Consider the following 14989-nt stretch of genomic DNA (forward strand, 5'->3'; position numbering starts at 1 on the left):
GGGCACTATGAAAAAAGCTGTGACGTTTTGGACAAGAGCATTTGTTTAGCAAATAACGTTAACAGCTGTGAGCACTATCTAGCAGAAGGTGTGGAGTGTATTACCTTTCAGGACGTGTTCAGTGTTGGCGGTGTATGAGTCAGCATTGTGTGCCACGCTGCGGGCCTCCTCTAGGTGACGTAGCATGATCTCACAGCCCTGGTCGTTGCTCTCCCACAGTTCCATGCCCTCGAACGCCACCGCCGGGCGCTCCATCAAGATGAGCAGGGGCATTAGTAGGGGCACCGTGGTGCCAGTCAGGGGCATGTCCACTACACACACACACAGGGACACGGTCAGAGACTACAACTGCACTTAAGCTCAGTAAGAGCACCAAGGAGGCTCTATTGAAGTGCTTACCTGTTCCTTCATACAGCCCCTTGTAAAAGGGCTTGAGAGACTTCTCATATATGATGGCAGTCTGAGTGTATTTCCTCCTCAGCATGGTCCAGGTGTGGTCTAATCGTGTGATCTGTGGTCAAGGGCATACATACGGTATGTTAGGAAACAAACAGCACAATCACAATATCCCTAGGGACATCTGCCTTTAAATACTAATCTCAGAACACGTGGTGGGGTTGGGGGACCGTGTCCGGCTGTATTGAGTGGGGTACCTGAGGCATGTCCAGTGCTTTCATGATGGAGGAGAAGGCGTACAGGTCCCCCATGGAGTCCTTCAGTTCTAGAGCCACCATGATAATGCGGTTCAGCGTGGCGGTTCGCTCCTCCAGACTTCCTGTGCAGCCCAGGATGTCCACGGCAACCCCGATGGCCATGGTGTGGTGCCTGAGTTACACAACGGAGAGTTCAGTCATAAGTGCCTTGTGTCTACATGTGGGTTCCTATCACCTGAGGCGTGTGTCAGGTGGGTTTGGGTGTGTATATGTGTTTACCTTTCCATCAGGTCTCGACGCAGCTGCCTGCCGTGGGGTAAGGTCACCAGCTCCAGACCAGAGGACACACCCATTTGACCTTTCACCTCCTCAGAGACGCCAAGTACCCTAGCAACCTGTCAGGTACATAACCATTTTTTAGTTAAGCTATAGGAGGATGGAAGTGTTTTAGAAGGGTCACGTTTGGGGAAATCCTATCATTGATTATGAGTTCCTTCTGACTGAATTAAACAAGAGACATCTTTATTGAATTCCACAGCCACCTTACATAACGTTGTGCCATAGCTGTTTTTAACAACACTAATAAAGATGTTTCCCTCAAGACTAGATACCCAGTCATGGGTTTGGCTACAGAGCATTTTTGGTGCATCTAACTAAATAACATTTACTGGTTTCATTTGGCCCTTTGTGTAGTGTATCACTCCCAGACAGACATAAGGCACCTGACTGTCTGTGAAATGCAAAATACCAACGAGAGGAAATGAATGAAATGCCAGTCTCAGATGCCCTCTGTGTGCCTGACTGTCTAGCCCCTAAATCAGATGCTGCTGAAGAGTAAGACATGTATCACGCTAACACAAACTGTCCTGCAAATCTCCCATTTATATTAATTAATGATGTACACTGACATTTCTGTTATGATCTCAAGTTGGGATTCAGCCCTGAGTGCTCAGACATACAGTAGGCCTAGTGCGGTAGAGAATGTCCTGTGGGTAATCTGGGTATGGTGTAGTGGGACAGTGCAGTGCAGTACCTGGCAGTCTGCCATGAGGATGTGCTTGGCAATGATGTGGTGGTCTTTCTGAACGAGCAGTTCTTTGGCTCTCTTCAGCACACTCATCTCCAGGGGTTTGTTCTCTGCAGGCAGTAGCCTGGATTCAAACTCCCCCGGCCGGAACGCAGACGCGGTCTCCAACACCGGCCGCCGAAAGCTCCTCTCTTTCTCCTCTATCTCTCCTTTCCTTTCTTGTTCCACCTCCTCCTCTTCGCTGCCATTTTCCAGTGCTTCGATGGCATGGTGGTAGGAGCTGCGGTCCAATTTGGAGCCATGGCTGCTCCTCTCACTCTCCTCTGTCCTCAGCCTCTCTACGTAGCTGTTGATATTGTTGTTGTTGTTAGGCTGGGGGCCCAAGCCTGGAGCCTGGAGCCTGTCCCACTCCGCTGGGCTGCAGGGGCTCAGCTCAAAGTAGTTCACCTCCGGGCTGCGGGGCAGGGGAGACTGGAGAGCCTGGATCAGATGCTGCTTCTTGGGCTTCAGTGGGGGAACAGGGGGACCTGGGTCTGGGCTGGCCAGAGGGGCCAGGGGCTGCAGGTGTGGGGAGTGGGGTATCCTCATGGTGGGCACCTTGCTGGGCTTGGGGGGCGGCTTGGGGCAGAGCTGGCTTTCTGAGCCCCGGATGGCCTCTCCGGCCTGGGTCTCAAAGGCCATCCTCCTTGGCACAGTGGGACTGAGGGCCGGCTCACTGCCCGTCCTGAACACTGGAAACTGGGACCTAGGCTGATGCTCCATCAGCTGGGACTGGGGCTGGGGCCTGGAGCCTGGGGAGTGAGAGGTGACCATCATTACCTGAACCTGCAAACTGCAGCCTAGTACATACAGCTAGAGCCATGTCTGTGTTGTGTGACTGTGGAGCTGCTGTGAGGGCTGCTGTCTTTTATTCCAAAGACTCAGACATCAAGCACATCTATCTATTTCCATTTCAACTGTTATCTGCTCTGTAATCCTTTCAGAAATACATTTATCGCCATCCTTAGCTAATGTCACAATTCTCATTTCTGAGCTGAGGGTACAAAGCAAAGTTTTGAAGGCTTGTCGGGGCTGTAAATCCTCTGACAACAGGATGAGGGAGACAGAGAGAGAGAGAGAGATAGAGAGAGAGAGAGAGAGAGAGAGACGGTACCTACCTATAGGAAGAAAGCTCTCTGACTGGTGGGTTTTGAGAGGCCACCGTCTCTCCTGAACGTGGTTCAGACACGCAGGCTGGCTTCCACACTTGTCTTTGTTCCTGATAGACAGAAAGAAAGAAACAGAGAGAGGTCAATTGGACTGAGCCCTTTAGCTACCAACAGAGGCACGTCCACTGGGCACACCACACCACTAACCCCTACTGAAACCTGATACATTGACGCAGTGTTTATGTAAAATGGTACTGTGTAATTTGATGGGGTATTTTTTGTCCTGGTTTGCCTTGGCATTGTGCTCAGAGGTTGGTATTCTCCATCCAGGCTAAACATCACTCCTTACTTACTTTGCCTCAGGAATGGTTTATTGTAGATGTATACTTATCTCTGTGACTCCCACATTAGTGTGACAAATTTGGAGTGCACATGTGTTGTTTGCACGGTAGGCTATACATGAAAATTATACAGATCCAATTCCATTTGGAGAAACCCCTGTATGACGGAATGTACAGTGTCTATATACAGTGGGGCAAAAAAGTATTTAGTCAGCCACCAATTGTGCAAGTTCTCCCACTTAAAAAGACGAGAGAGGCCTCTAATTCTCATCATAGGTACACTTCAACTATGACAGACGAAATGAGGGGAAAAAATCCAGAAAATCACATTGTAGGATTTTTTATGAATTTATTTGGCAAATTATGGTGGAAAATAAGTATTTGGTCACCTACAAACAAGCAAGATTTCTGGCTCTCACAGACTGTAAAATTCTTCTTTAAGAGGCTCCTCTGTCTCCACTCGGTACCTGTATTAATGCACCTGTTTGAACTTGTTATCAGTATAAAAGACACCTGTCACAAACCTCAAACAGTCACATCTCAAACTCCACTATGGCCAAGACCAAAGAGCTGTCAAAGGACACCAGAAACAAATTGTAGACCTGCACCAGGCCTGGGAGATGAATGGCAAAAATAGGCAGCAGCTTGGTAAAAAGCAAAAACTTTGGGGTTCTTTTGGAACAGGATATAACGGATAATCGGAGAGCACATACAAGACACTGATAATCTCCTCGATCTGGGGCTCCACCGCAAGATCTCACCCGTGGGGTCAAAATGATCACAAGAACGGTGAGCAAAAATCCAGAACCACACGGTGGGCGACTTAGTGAATGACCGTGCAGAGAGCTGGCACACAAGTAACAAAGCTACCATCAGTAACACACTACGCCGCCCAGGGACTCAAATCTGCAGTGGCCAGAACGTTCCCCTGCTTAAGCCAGTACAGGTCAGGCCGCGTCTGAAGTTTGCTAGAGAGCAGCTTTTGGATGATCCAAAGGAGATGTGGGAAGAATGTCATATGGTCCGATGAAACCAAAATATAACTTTTTGGTAAAAACTCAACCTCGTGTCGTGTGTGGAGACAAAGAATGCTGAGTTGCATCCAAAGAACACACATCACTATGGTGAAGCATGGGGGTGGAAACATCATGCTTTGGAGCTGTTTTTCTGCAAAGGGACAGGACGACTGATCCGTGTAAAGGAAAGAATGAATGGGGCCATGTATCGTGAGATTTTGAGTGAAAACCTCCTTCCATCAGCAAGGGCATTGAAAGATGAAACGTGGCTGGGTCTTTCCAGCATGAAAGAATCCCAAACACACCGCGGGCAACGAAGGAGTGGTTCGTAAGAAGCATTTCAAGGTCCTGGAGTGGCCTAGCCAGTCTCCAGACTCACCCATAGAAAATCTTGGAGGGAGTTGAAAAGTCCGTGTTGCCGCAACAGCCCAAACATCACTGATCTAGAGGAGATCTGCATGGAGGAATGGGCCAAAATACCAGCACAGTGTGTGAAAACCTTGTGAAGACTTACAGAAAACGTTTTACCTCTGTCATTGCCAACAAAGGGTATATAATAAAGTATTGAGATAAACTTTTGTTATTGACCAAATACTTATTTTCCCACCATAATTGCCAAATAAATTCATTAAAAATCCTAACAATGTGATTTTCTGGATTTTTTTTCTCATTTTTGTCTGTCATAGTTTGAAGTGTACCTATGATGAAAATTACAGGCCTCCTCATCTTTTTTAATGGGAGAACTTGCACAATTGGTGGCTGACTAAATACTTTTTTGCCCACTGTAAGTCCTGGGTGCAAGGAGAATAAAATTAACTTTATTGGTGTAATAAATCAGCTGCAGGAAAGCATCTCCATTGTACCATTGTAAACACACTGACAATCACCATGTCAAGAGGCAGACAACCCTGAACCTCCTTAGATAGCCACTAACCTAAGCAGGTTCCCGCCGTCCAAGGCTTTGGTCTGGGTGTGTCCGTTCATGATGTTGAGGCTCAGACGTTTGGAGGTCTGGCTCTTCCTCTCGGGCAGGGTCAGACCGGTCTCTACACGGACACAGCCACCCATACTTCTCCTCTAGACAGCGCAGGGGTAAGGCCTGTTGATGGCTGGAAAATGATGGCTCCCACCACCTCCGTCACTGGCTTCCTGTTGCCAACGTAGTAGCGCACCAGGGCAGGCACGCTGTCGAAGCCCTCCTTCTCAAACAGGTACTGCACCCGAGAGTAGGCCTCGTTCATGGCCACCACAATCTTATTGATCTGAAATGCTCGCGGTGTTCTTTCGCCACTGGCAGGTCAGGACGTAGTTCCCAGGGCTGGACAGAGAGTCCCGGATCAGGAAGTCCCCGTCTCTCTGGATCAGGTTCTCTGCCACCTGGACACCAGAGGACACGTGTTGAGCACACATAGACAGAGACACATACACACAGGCATATTGTATAGCTCATACAGATGGCTGTATTTTCAATATCACACAGTTGGAACTGTGTCTAGTGTGTTTTCCGTTTGTCACACTTGTCTCACAGTTGGATTTGTGGCGACAGGTTTTCTAGTCCCTCTCACTGAATGGCCTCATTAACCTGCTTGGCTCACTGAATGTTTTCTCTAGGACTACAGTTACTGTACTGTGACATCCTGATACCTCCCAGCATGCTCTCTGAGCCCAGGCCACACCAAGCCAAACAGGAACTCATAGTCAGAAGGGTCAAGTGTCCAAGCCCCCAGTGTTGTCTAGAAACTCTCATACAGTGGTCCACACTCTTGAGCTTTATAATCATCTCTGTCATTTGAGTCCCGAATAGACCACCCTGTGTATTTGTTTTAGTTTAATTATTTGATTTGATTAAAATATAAGTTTGCTCAGTCTGTTTATTGAATGAAATGTTATTTGTGAATTATGCCAGTTAAAAAAATGTACCTCCTTTTTCTCCCCAATTTTGTAATATCCAATTGCGATCCAATTACGATCTTGTCTCATCGCTGCAACTCCCCAACGGGCTCTGGAGAGGCGACGGTCGAGTCATGCATCCGCCCAAACATGACCCGCCTGATTCCTCTTCTTAACACCCGCCCGCTTAACCCGGAAGCCAGCTGCACCAACGTGTCGGAGGAAACACTGTTCAACTGATGACCGAAGTCAGCCTGCAGGTGCCCAGCCCACCACCAGGAGTCGCTAGAACGCGATGAGCAAGGGAAAGCACCCCCGGTCAAACACTCCCCTAACCCGGACGATGCTGGGCCAATTGTGCGCCACCCTATGGGACTCCTGGTCACGGCCGGTCGAACCCGGTTCGGTCACGGCGATGCAGTGCCTCAGTGTAGTGAGGTGTGTACTGGCGGCAGAGAAGTCAGGCGCAGGAGAGCGAAAACTGATTTACAACGGTGTCGTTTAATATCCATAAACCACCGTCAACAGAATACAAATAAATGGGTCAAACAAAACCCGGTAATACCAGCATACCGTGCACAAGCACTACAAGAAACAATTACGGACAAGAACATGGGGGAGAACAGAGGGTTAAATACACAACATGTAATTGATGGAATTGGAACAGGGTGTGATGGAAGACAAAACCAATGGAAAATGAAAAGTGGATCAGCGATGGCTAGAAGGTCGGTGACTTTGACCACCAAACGCTGCCCGAACAAGGAGAGGGACCAACTTCGGCGGAAGCCCCCCCCCCCTCCCCCCTTGACGCGCAGCTCCAGCAGCGCGTCGACACCGGCCTCGGGGACGACCCGGGGGGCGAGGCTCAGGGCGATCCGGATGAAGACGGTGGAACTCCTGCAGCATTGAATGGTCCAACACGTCCTCGACCGGAACCCAGCACCTCTCCTCCGGACCGTACCCCTCCCACACCACGAGATACTGAAGGCCCCTCGCCCGACGCCTTGAATCCAGTATGGAGCGAACGGAGTACGCCGGGGCCCCCCCGATGTCCAGGGGTGGCGGAGGAACCTCCCACACCTCAGACTCCTGGAGTGGGCCAGCCACCACCGGCCTGAGGAGAGACACATGGAACGAGGGGTTAATACGGTAATCGGGTGGAAGCTGTAACCTATAACAAACCTCGTTCACTCTCCTCAGGACTTTAAATGGCCCCACAAACCGCGGACCCAGCTTCCGGCAGGGCAGGTGGAGGGGCAGGTGGAGGGGCAGGTTTCGGGTCGAGAGCCAGACCCAGACCCCCGGTGCAAACCCCTGGGCATCACTGCGGTGGCGATCTGCGTTCTCCTTTTGGCGCGTCACGGCCTGCTGAAGGTGAACACGGACAGCTTCCCATGTCTCCTCCGTGCGCCTGAACCAGTCGTCCACCGCAGGAACTCTGACTCTGATGCCAAGGCCCCAGAACCGGCTGGTACCCCAGTACGCACTGGAAGGGAGAGAGGTTAGTGGACGAGTGGCGAAGCGAGTTCTGTGACATCTCGGCCCAGGGCATGAACTCCGCCCACTCCCCCAGAAACCTGCCCACATCCTTGTTCACTCTCTCACCTGCCCATTACTCTCGGGGTGAAACCCTGAAGTAAGGCTGACCGAGACCCCCAGACGTTCCATGAACGCCCTCCAGACCCTAGACATGAACTGGGGACCCCGATCAGACACTATATCCTCAGGCACACCATAGTGCCGGAAAACATGTGTAAACAAGGCCTCCACAGTCTGTAGGGCTGTAGGGAGACCTGGCAGAGAGAGGAGACGACAGAACTTAGAGAAACTATCCACAACGACCAGGATCGCGGTGTTACCCTGTGAGGGTGGAAGATCGGTCAGAAAATCCACCGACAGGTGCGACCAAGGCCGCTGTGGAACGGATAAGGGGTGTGTGTAGCTTACCTCTGGGCAGGTGGCTAGGAACCTTACACTGGGGGCACACCGAGCAGGAGGAAACATAAACCCTCACGTCATTAACCAAGTTAGGCCACCAGTACCTCCCGCTCAAACAGCGCACTGTCCGACCGATCCCAGGATGACCAGAGGAGGGTGACGTGTGGGCACAATAGATCAACCGGTCACGAACAGCAGGCGGGACGTACAGACGCCCAGTGGGACACTGGACGGGAGCGGGCTCTGCACGTAACGCCTGCTCAATGTCCGTGTCCAGCTCCCACACTACCGGCGCCACCAGGCAGGAGGCGGGGAGTATGGGAGTGGGATCCATGGGCCACTCCTCTGTGTCATACAGCCGGGACAATGCGTCTGCCTTCACGTTCTGGGAGCCTGGTCTGTAGGAAAGGGTAAACATTGCCCACCTTGCCTGGCGAGGGTTCAGTCTCCAATGTCTCCACCACTTCAAGGCCTTGACGACAGCCAACAACTCCCGGTCCCCCACGTGATAGTTTCGCTGTGCCAGGCTGAGCTTCTTCGAGAAGAAGGCACAGGGGCGGAGCTTCGGTGGTGTACCCGAGCGCTGAGAGAGCACAGCTCCTATCCCAGCCTCGGACGCGTCCGCTTCCACTATGAACGCCAAAGAGGGATCCGGATGGGCCAGCACGAGGTAACTAGAGCCCTCAGGTGACTAAAATCCCTGTCCGCCTCAGCTGACCATTGCAAACGTACTGGGCCCCCCATCAGCAGTGAGGTAATGGGAGCCGCTACCTGACCAAAACCCTGGATAAACCTCCGGTAGTAGTTGGCAAACCCTAAGAACCGCTGCACCTCCTTTACCGTGGTGGGAGTCGGCCAATTGCGCACGGCTGAAATGTGTTCACTCTCAATCTCCACCCCTGAGGTGGAAATGCGATACCCTAGGAAGGAGACGGACTGTTGGAAGAACAGGCATTTCTCAGCCTTGACGTACAGGTCATGCTCCAACAGTCGACCAAGCACCCTGCACACCAGAGACACATGCTCGGCGCGTGTAGCAGAGTATATCAAGATGTCATCAATACACCATTACACCCTGCCCGTGCAGGTCCCTGAAAATCTCGTCTACAAAGGCTTGGAAGACTGATGGCGCATTCATCAACCCGTACGGCATGATGAGGTACTCATAGTGCCCTGAGGAGGTACTGAAACCCATCTTCCACTCGTCTCCCTCTCGGATACGCACCAGGTTGTAAGCGCTCCTGAGAACTAGTTTGGTGAAGAAGCGCGCCCCGTGCATTGACTCAATTGCTGTGGCTATGAGCGGTAGCGGGTAACTATACCTCACAGTGATCTGATTCAGACCCTGATAGTCAATACACGGGGGTAGATCTCCCTCCTTCTTCACAAAAAATAAACTTGAGGAGGCGGGTGAAGTGGAGGACCGAATGTACCCTTGACGCAGGGATTCGGAGACATATGTTTCCATAGCCGCCGTCTCCGACTGTGAGAGGGGATACACGTGACTCCTGGGAAGTGCAGCGTCTACCAGGAGATTTATCACAATCGCCCCGTCGATGGGGTGGTAATTGAGTCGCCTTCTTTTTGGAAAAGGCGAGAGCCAAATCGGCATATTCAGGGGGAATGCGCACGGTGGAGACCTGGTCTGGACTCTCCACCGTAGTAGCACCAACGGAAACCCTTAAACACCTCCCCGAGCACTCTCGACCACGCCGTCAGAGCCCTCTGTGGCCAAGAAACAGTGCGGTTATGACAAGCTAACCAGGGTAAGCCCAGCACCACGGGAAACGCAGGAGAGTCAATAAGGAAGAGACTAACCCTTTCTTTGTGACCCCCCTGCGTCACCATGCCCAGAGGAGCGGTGACCTCCCTAATCAACCCTGACCCTAATGGTCGACTATCTGAGGCGTGAACGGGGTAGGGCACAGCTACGGGAACAATGGGGATCCCTAAACTATGGGCTAACGCTCTATCAATAAAATTCACAGCCGCGCCTGAATCGACGAGCGCCTTATGCTGGGAATGTGGGGAAAACTCAGGGAAAGTGATATACACAAACATATGTGCAACAGAGGGCTCTGGGTGAGAATGGTGCCGGCTCACCTGGGGTGACGCCAGAGCGCCCTGCCTGCTGCCCTGATCCCCAGAGGAACCAACCCAGCACCGACCGGCAGTGTGACCTCTGCGGCCACAGATGGTGCACGAGCTGGAACCTCCTCCGGTCTCCTTGCGCACCGCCCCTCCCAGCTCCATAAGTATTGGAGAGGGGGTGCGGGAGGATGGAACCACCAGACCCCGATCTGAACGTCCGCGGGTAGCCAGCAGGTTGTCCAGCCGGATGGACAGGTCCACCAGCTGGTCGAACGTGAGGGTGGTGTCTCTGCAGGCCAACTCCCGACGGACGTCCTCGCGCAGACTGCAGCGATAATGGTCGATCAGGGCCCTGTCGTTCCATCCCGCGCCGGCAGCCAGGGTCCTAAACTCCAGGGCGAACTCCTAGGCGCTCCTCGTCTCCTGCCTCAGATGGAAGAGGCGTTCACCCGCCACTCTACCTTCGGGCGGGTGGTCAAAGACTGCCCGGAAACGGCGGGTGAACTCCTCAAACTGGTCCAATGCCGCATCTCCCTCTCTCCACACGGCGTTGGCCCACTCCAGGGCTTTCCCGGTGAGGCACGAGACGAGGGCGGACACCCTCTCACGGCCCGACGGAGCCGGGTGGACGGTGGCCAGGTTGAGGTCCAATTGTAGAAGGAACCCCTGGCAGTTCACAACCTTCCCATCGTATTCCTGTGCCAGGGAGAAACGAATCCCACTGGGACCAGGAGGAAGAGTGGCGCTCAGGAGAGACCCCGGTTGTGCTGGTGGAGGGGCTGGAAGAACTCCCTGTCTCTCCCAGCGGTCCATTGTCTGGACAACGCGGTCCATGGCGGTGCCAAGATGGTGGAACATTGCTGCGTGCTCCCGGACGCGCTCCTCCACCCCTATACCCGGGGTACCTGCTCCTGCTGACTCCATAGTTTTGGTCCGTAATTCTGTAGTACGGTGCGTACTGGCGGCAAAGAAGTCAGATGCAGGAGAGCGAAAACTGATTTACAACGGTGTCGTTTAATATCCATAAACCACCGTCAACAGAACAATACAAATAAATGGGTCAAACAAAACCCGGTAATAACAGCATACCGTGCACAAGCACTACAAGAAACAATTACGGACAAGGATATGGGGGAGAACAGAGGGTTAAATACACAACATGTAATTGATGGAATTGGAACGAGGTGTGGTGGAAGACAAGACAAAACCAATGGAAAATGAAAAGTGGATCAGCGATGGCTAGAAGGTCGGTGACTTTAACCGCCGAACGCCGCCTGAACAAGGAGAGGGACCAACTTTGGTGGAAGTCGTGACACTCAGACTGCCACGTCACACGGGAGGCCACCTGTTTTTGAACATGTCTGAATAATTTTTTTTTTAATAATACAATTTCACAAAAACATTGGTACGCACTCCAATCCACCACTTATGTTATTCCTCCAAACATTTAATTACCTTACTATTTAATTAACTTAGTATTGAACTAAGTAATTATGTTTATATAATCATGAGTTGGAAGGTTAAGGGTTTCTAATTCGACTTTTTAAAAGCCCTCTTCACAATGGGGCCGCAGTGACACCAGGAAGGAGCTTATTAAACCTGATTAGGATCACTTGGCAGCATGAATGCTGTTTTTCAGTATTCTTACATAAAGTCTCTGTCCTACTGAGGAGGTGCAGGCTGAGCCGTAAAACTGAGCACAGCTGTGTGTGCGTTTGTGTGTGTATGTGTGTTTTGACTATGTTTGTGTGTGTGTGTGTGTGTGTGTGTGTGTGTAGTGTGTGTGTGTGTGTGTGTGTGTGTGTGTGTGTGTGTGTGTGTACCAGTCTTATGCCACCCTGTCACGACTGCAAGGACAAGCTCAAAAGAGCTCAATTTCTTATTCAGGGTCCCATCATTTTACACACAAAGGAAATGCTTTGGGTTTATAAAGCCAGTCTGACGCCTTGAAAGTAATTTGATTTATACCTCATGAAACATGTTAAATCCATTAGCCATGCAATGTTGTTTATATATTTCTAATAGACATCTGTTGTGAATGAATTTTGTTGTGAAATTTGATGAAAATTGAGATGGACAGGGTTTTCAAACATTTGTGCAACTTGATTATTTTTGCAATCTATGTCACTGTCTCACAATCCCATAGCCAGTGCAACTCGTTGATCTTTTTGAGCGACCAGTGTTTTCTGTATGACATACATGCATTGTGACAACATTACTATCCCCGATGCACTGGCATGGAGAGAAACCTCCTCGATCACCTGAAGCCTGGAGCTGCTGATGTGTATTGTCTAATGGTAGAATGGGAGTGGACTGAGCTGGTCTTACTAGTTCTTGTTGAGAGACGCACAGTCTTGTGGGTAAACATGACAGTGTGTACCGTACCGTGTGCAGCTAGCCGGTGATGAGAATTATAGAGGCGTGGTCAGTGCCAGATCAGTGAACCAGCGGAAGGCAATAAGATAAGATGTCATTAATAAATGGCGTTGTGTCATCTGATTAAGACCTGTGTGTGTGTGTGCTGAGAGACAGACTGAGCATCCTCACTGAAGCTGAGGTTCATGGAAAGAGCTTTGTGGTCTGAGCTCTCAGTACTACGGTATGTACACACACAGACACAGTGTGTGTGTGTGTCAGGGCCACTCTGTTCTCACTGACAAGTTCTCAGTGACAAGCTCTTAGTGAGATACTGATGAAAGCACAAGGTTGAAATTAAGTCCATTTCAATTAACCATGCAGCGGGTGTCAAGCCTCATTCAGCCACGGTATGTCAAACTGACAGCCTCACACAATGGATTCAATACAGCCAGTGCTGTAGAACGGACCTGACAAGATAAATACTTATCTCTGTTGTTGACTTGTCCTTATTTGTCTGATTCTGATCTGGCTCGACCAGTTTCAGACAAGCTGCCAGAGAATGAATCTGCTCTGTGTACATAGGCACTCATTTGAGCTGAGCCCTGGGTGTGAGGATGTCATCAGTGTTCTTCCTCATCCCCCTGATCTGATCCTGCTGTGCTGGGATCTGTCACAGTCTGTCACAGTCTGTCATAGCCTCCTCCTAAGTCCCCACCCTCAGCCATGTAGCTTTCACTCTGCAGTCCACATTAAAGATAGCTCCCTTCTAAAAAGCTCTAGACACGCAGGGAGTTTTCACATATTTATGACAAGAACTGCCATACAAAGTGTCTAAGCTCCCTGAATCTCCATTCACACAGTAGTCCACAGAGTGACCAAACAAAGCATTGTGTGGGATGTCATTATAGAGACGTTTGATTGAGCTGAGAAAATGTTATGTCTGCCCAGCTGTCCTGCCCTGCGCGGGTATGCGGAAGGTTTTGCATGGTTGTCATGTTTTCAGAGCACCAGTGCATTTCACTGTCAGTCTACACCTGTTGTTTACGAAGCATGTGACAAATATTATTTTATTTTATTTGCTGTGATTCCTCCAAAGGGAGGGTGGGTGACCAACAGGCAGTGCTGTGATTCCTCTACAGGGTGGGTGGGTAACCAACAGGCAGTGCTGTGATTCCTCTACAGGGTGGGTGGGTAACCAACAGGCAGTGCCATGATTCCTCCACAGGGTGGGTGACCAATAGGCAGTGCTGTAATTCCTCCACAGGATGGGTGACCAATAGGCAGTGCTGTAATTCCTCCACAGGGTGGGTGACCAATAGGCAGTGCTGTGATTCCTCCACAGGATGGGTGACCAACAGGCAGTGCTGTGATTCCGCAACAGGGTGGGTGACCAACAGGCAGTGCTGTGATTCCTCCACAGGGTGGGTGACCAATAGGCAGTGCTGTGATTCCTCCACAGGGTGGATGACCAACAGGCAGTGCTGTGATTCCTCCACAGGGTGGGTGACCAACAGGCAGTGCTGTGATTACTCTACAGGGTGGGTGACCAATAGGCAGTGCTGTGATTACTCTACAGGGTGGGTGGGTGACCAACAGGCAGTGCTGTGATTACTCTACAGGGTGGGTGATCAACAGGCAGTGCTGTGATTACTCTACAGGGTGGGTGACATACAGGCAGTGCTGTGATTACTCTACAGGGTGGGTGACCAACAGGCAGTGCTGTGATTACTCTACAGGGTTGGGTTTGACCAACAGGCAGTGTGTGATTCCCATCTACAGGGTGGTGGGTGACCAACAGGCAGTGCTGTGATTACTCTACAGGGTGGGTGACCAACAGGCAGTGTGTGATTACTCTACAGGGTGGTGGTGACCAACAGGCAGTGCTGTGATTACTCTACAGGGTGGGTGGGTGACCAACAGGCAGTGCTGTGATACTCTACAGGTGGGTGGGTGACAACAGGCAGTGCTGTGATTCCTCCACAGGGTGGGTGACCAACAGGCCAGTGCCTGTGATTCTCCACAGGGTTGGTGACCAACAGGCAGTGCTGTGATTATCTACAGGGTGGGTGGTGACCAACAGGCAGTGCTGTGATTACTCTACAGGGTGGGTGGGTGACCAACAGGCAGTGCTGTGATTACTCTACAGGGTGGGTGGGTGACCAACAGGCAGTGCTGTGATTACTCTACAGGGTGGGTGGTGACCAACAGGCAGTGCTGTGATTACTCTACATGGTGGGTGGTGACCAACAGGCAGTGCTGTAATTCCTCCACAGGGTGGGTGACCAACAGACAGTGCTGTGATTCTCCACAGGTTGGTGACCAACAGGCAGTGCTGTGATTACTCTAAAGGGTGGGTGGGTGACCAACAGGCAGTGCTGTGATTACTCTACAGGTGGGTGGGTGACCAACAGGAGTGCTGTAATTACTCTACAGGGTGGGTGGGTGACCAACAGCAGTGCTGTGATTACTCTACATGGTGGGTGAACCAACAGGCAGTGCTGTGATTACTCTACAGGGTGGGTGGGTG

The 14989-nt window shown here is 51.1% G+C and overlaps 1 protein-coding gene across 1 annotated transcript in view; it reads right to left on the minus strand.

The window, feature by feature from the left end:
- The window catches only part of LOC111976067 (breast cancer anti-estrogen resistance protein 3-like), a 76672-nt gene that overhangs the window by 2284 nt on the left and 59399 nt on the right, over positions 1–14989 (minus strand). The window contains 10 exon segments of the mRNA XM_024004798.3: positions 105–311; positions 400–511; positions 654–825; positions 933–1048; positions 1687–2471; positions 2838–2938; positions 5120–5248; positions 5250–5291; positions 5293–5468; positions 5470–5562. Of these exon segments, the coding sequence (XP_023860566.1) occupies positions 105–311; positions 400–511; positions 654–825; positions 933–1048; positions 1687–2471; positions 2838–2938; positions 5120–5248; positions 5250–5291; positions 5293–5468; positions 5470–5562 (1933 nt within the window).

The sequence above is a fragment of the Salvelinus sp. IW2-2015 genome, linkage group LG16, assembly GCF_002910315.2.
Source record: "Salvelinus sp. IW2-2015 linkage group LG16, ASM291031v2, whole genome shotgun sequence".
Lineage (NCBI taxonomy): Eukaryota > Metazoa > Chordata > Actinopteri > Salmoniformes > Salmonidae > Salvelinus > Salvelinus sp. IW2-2015.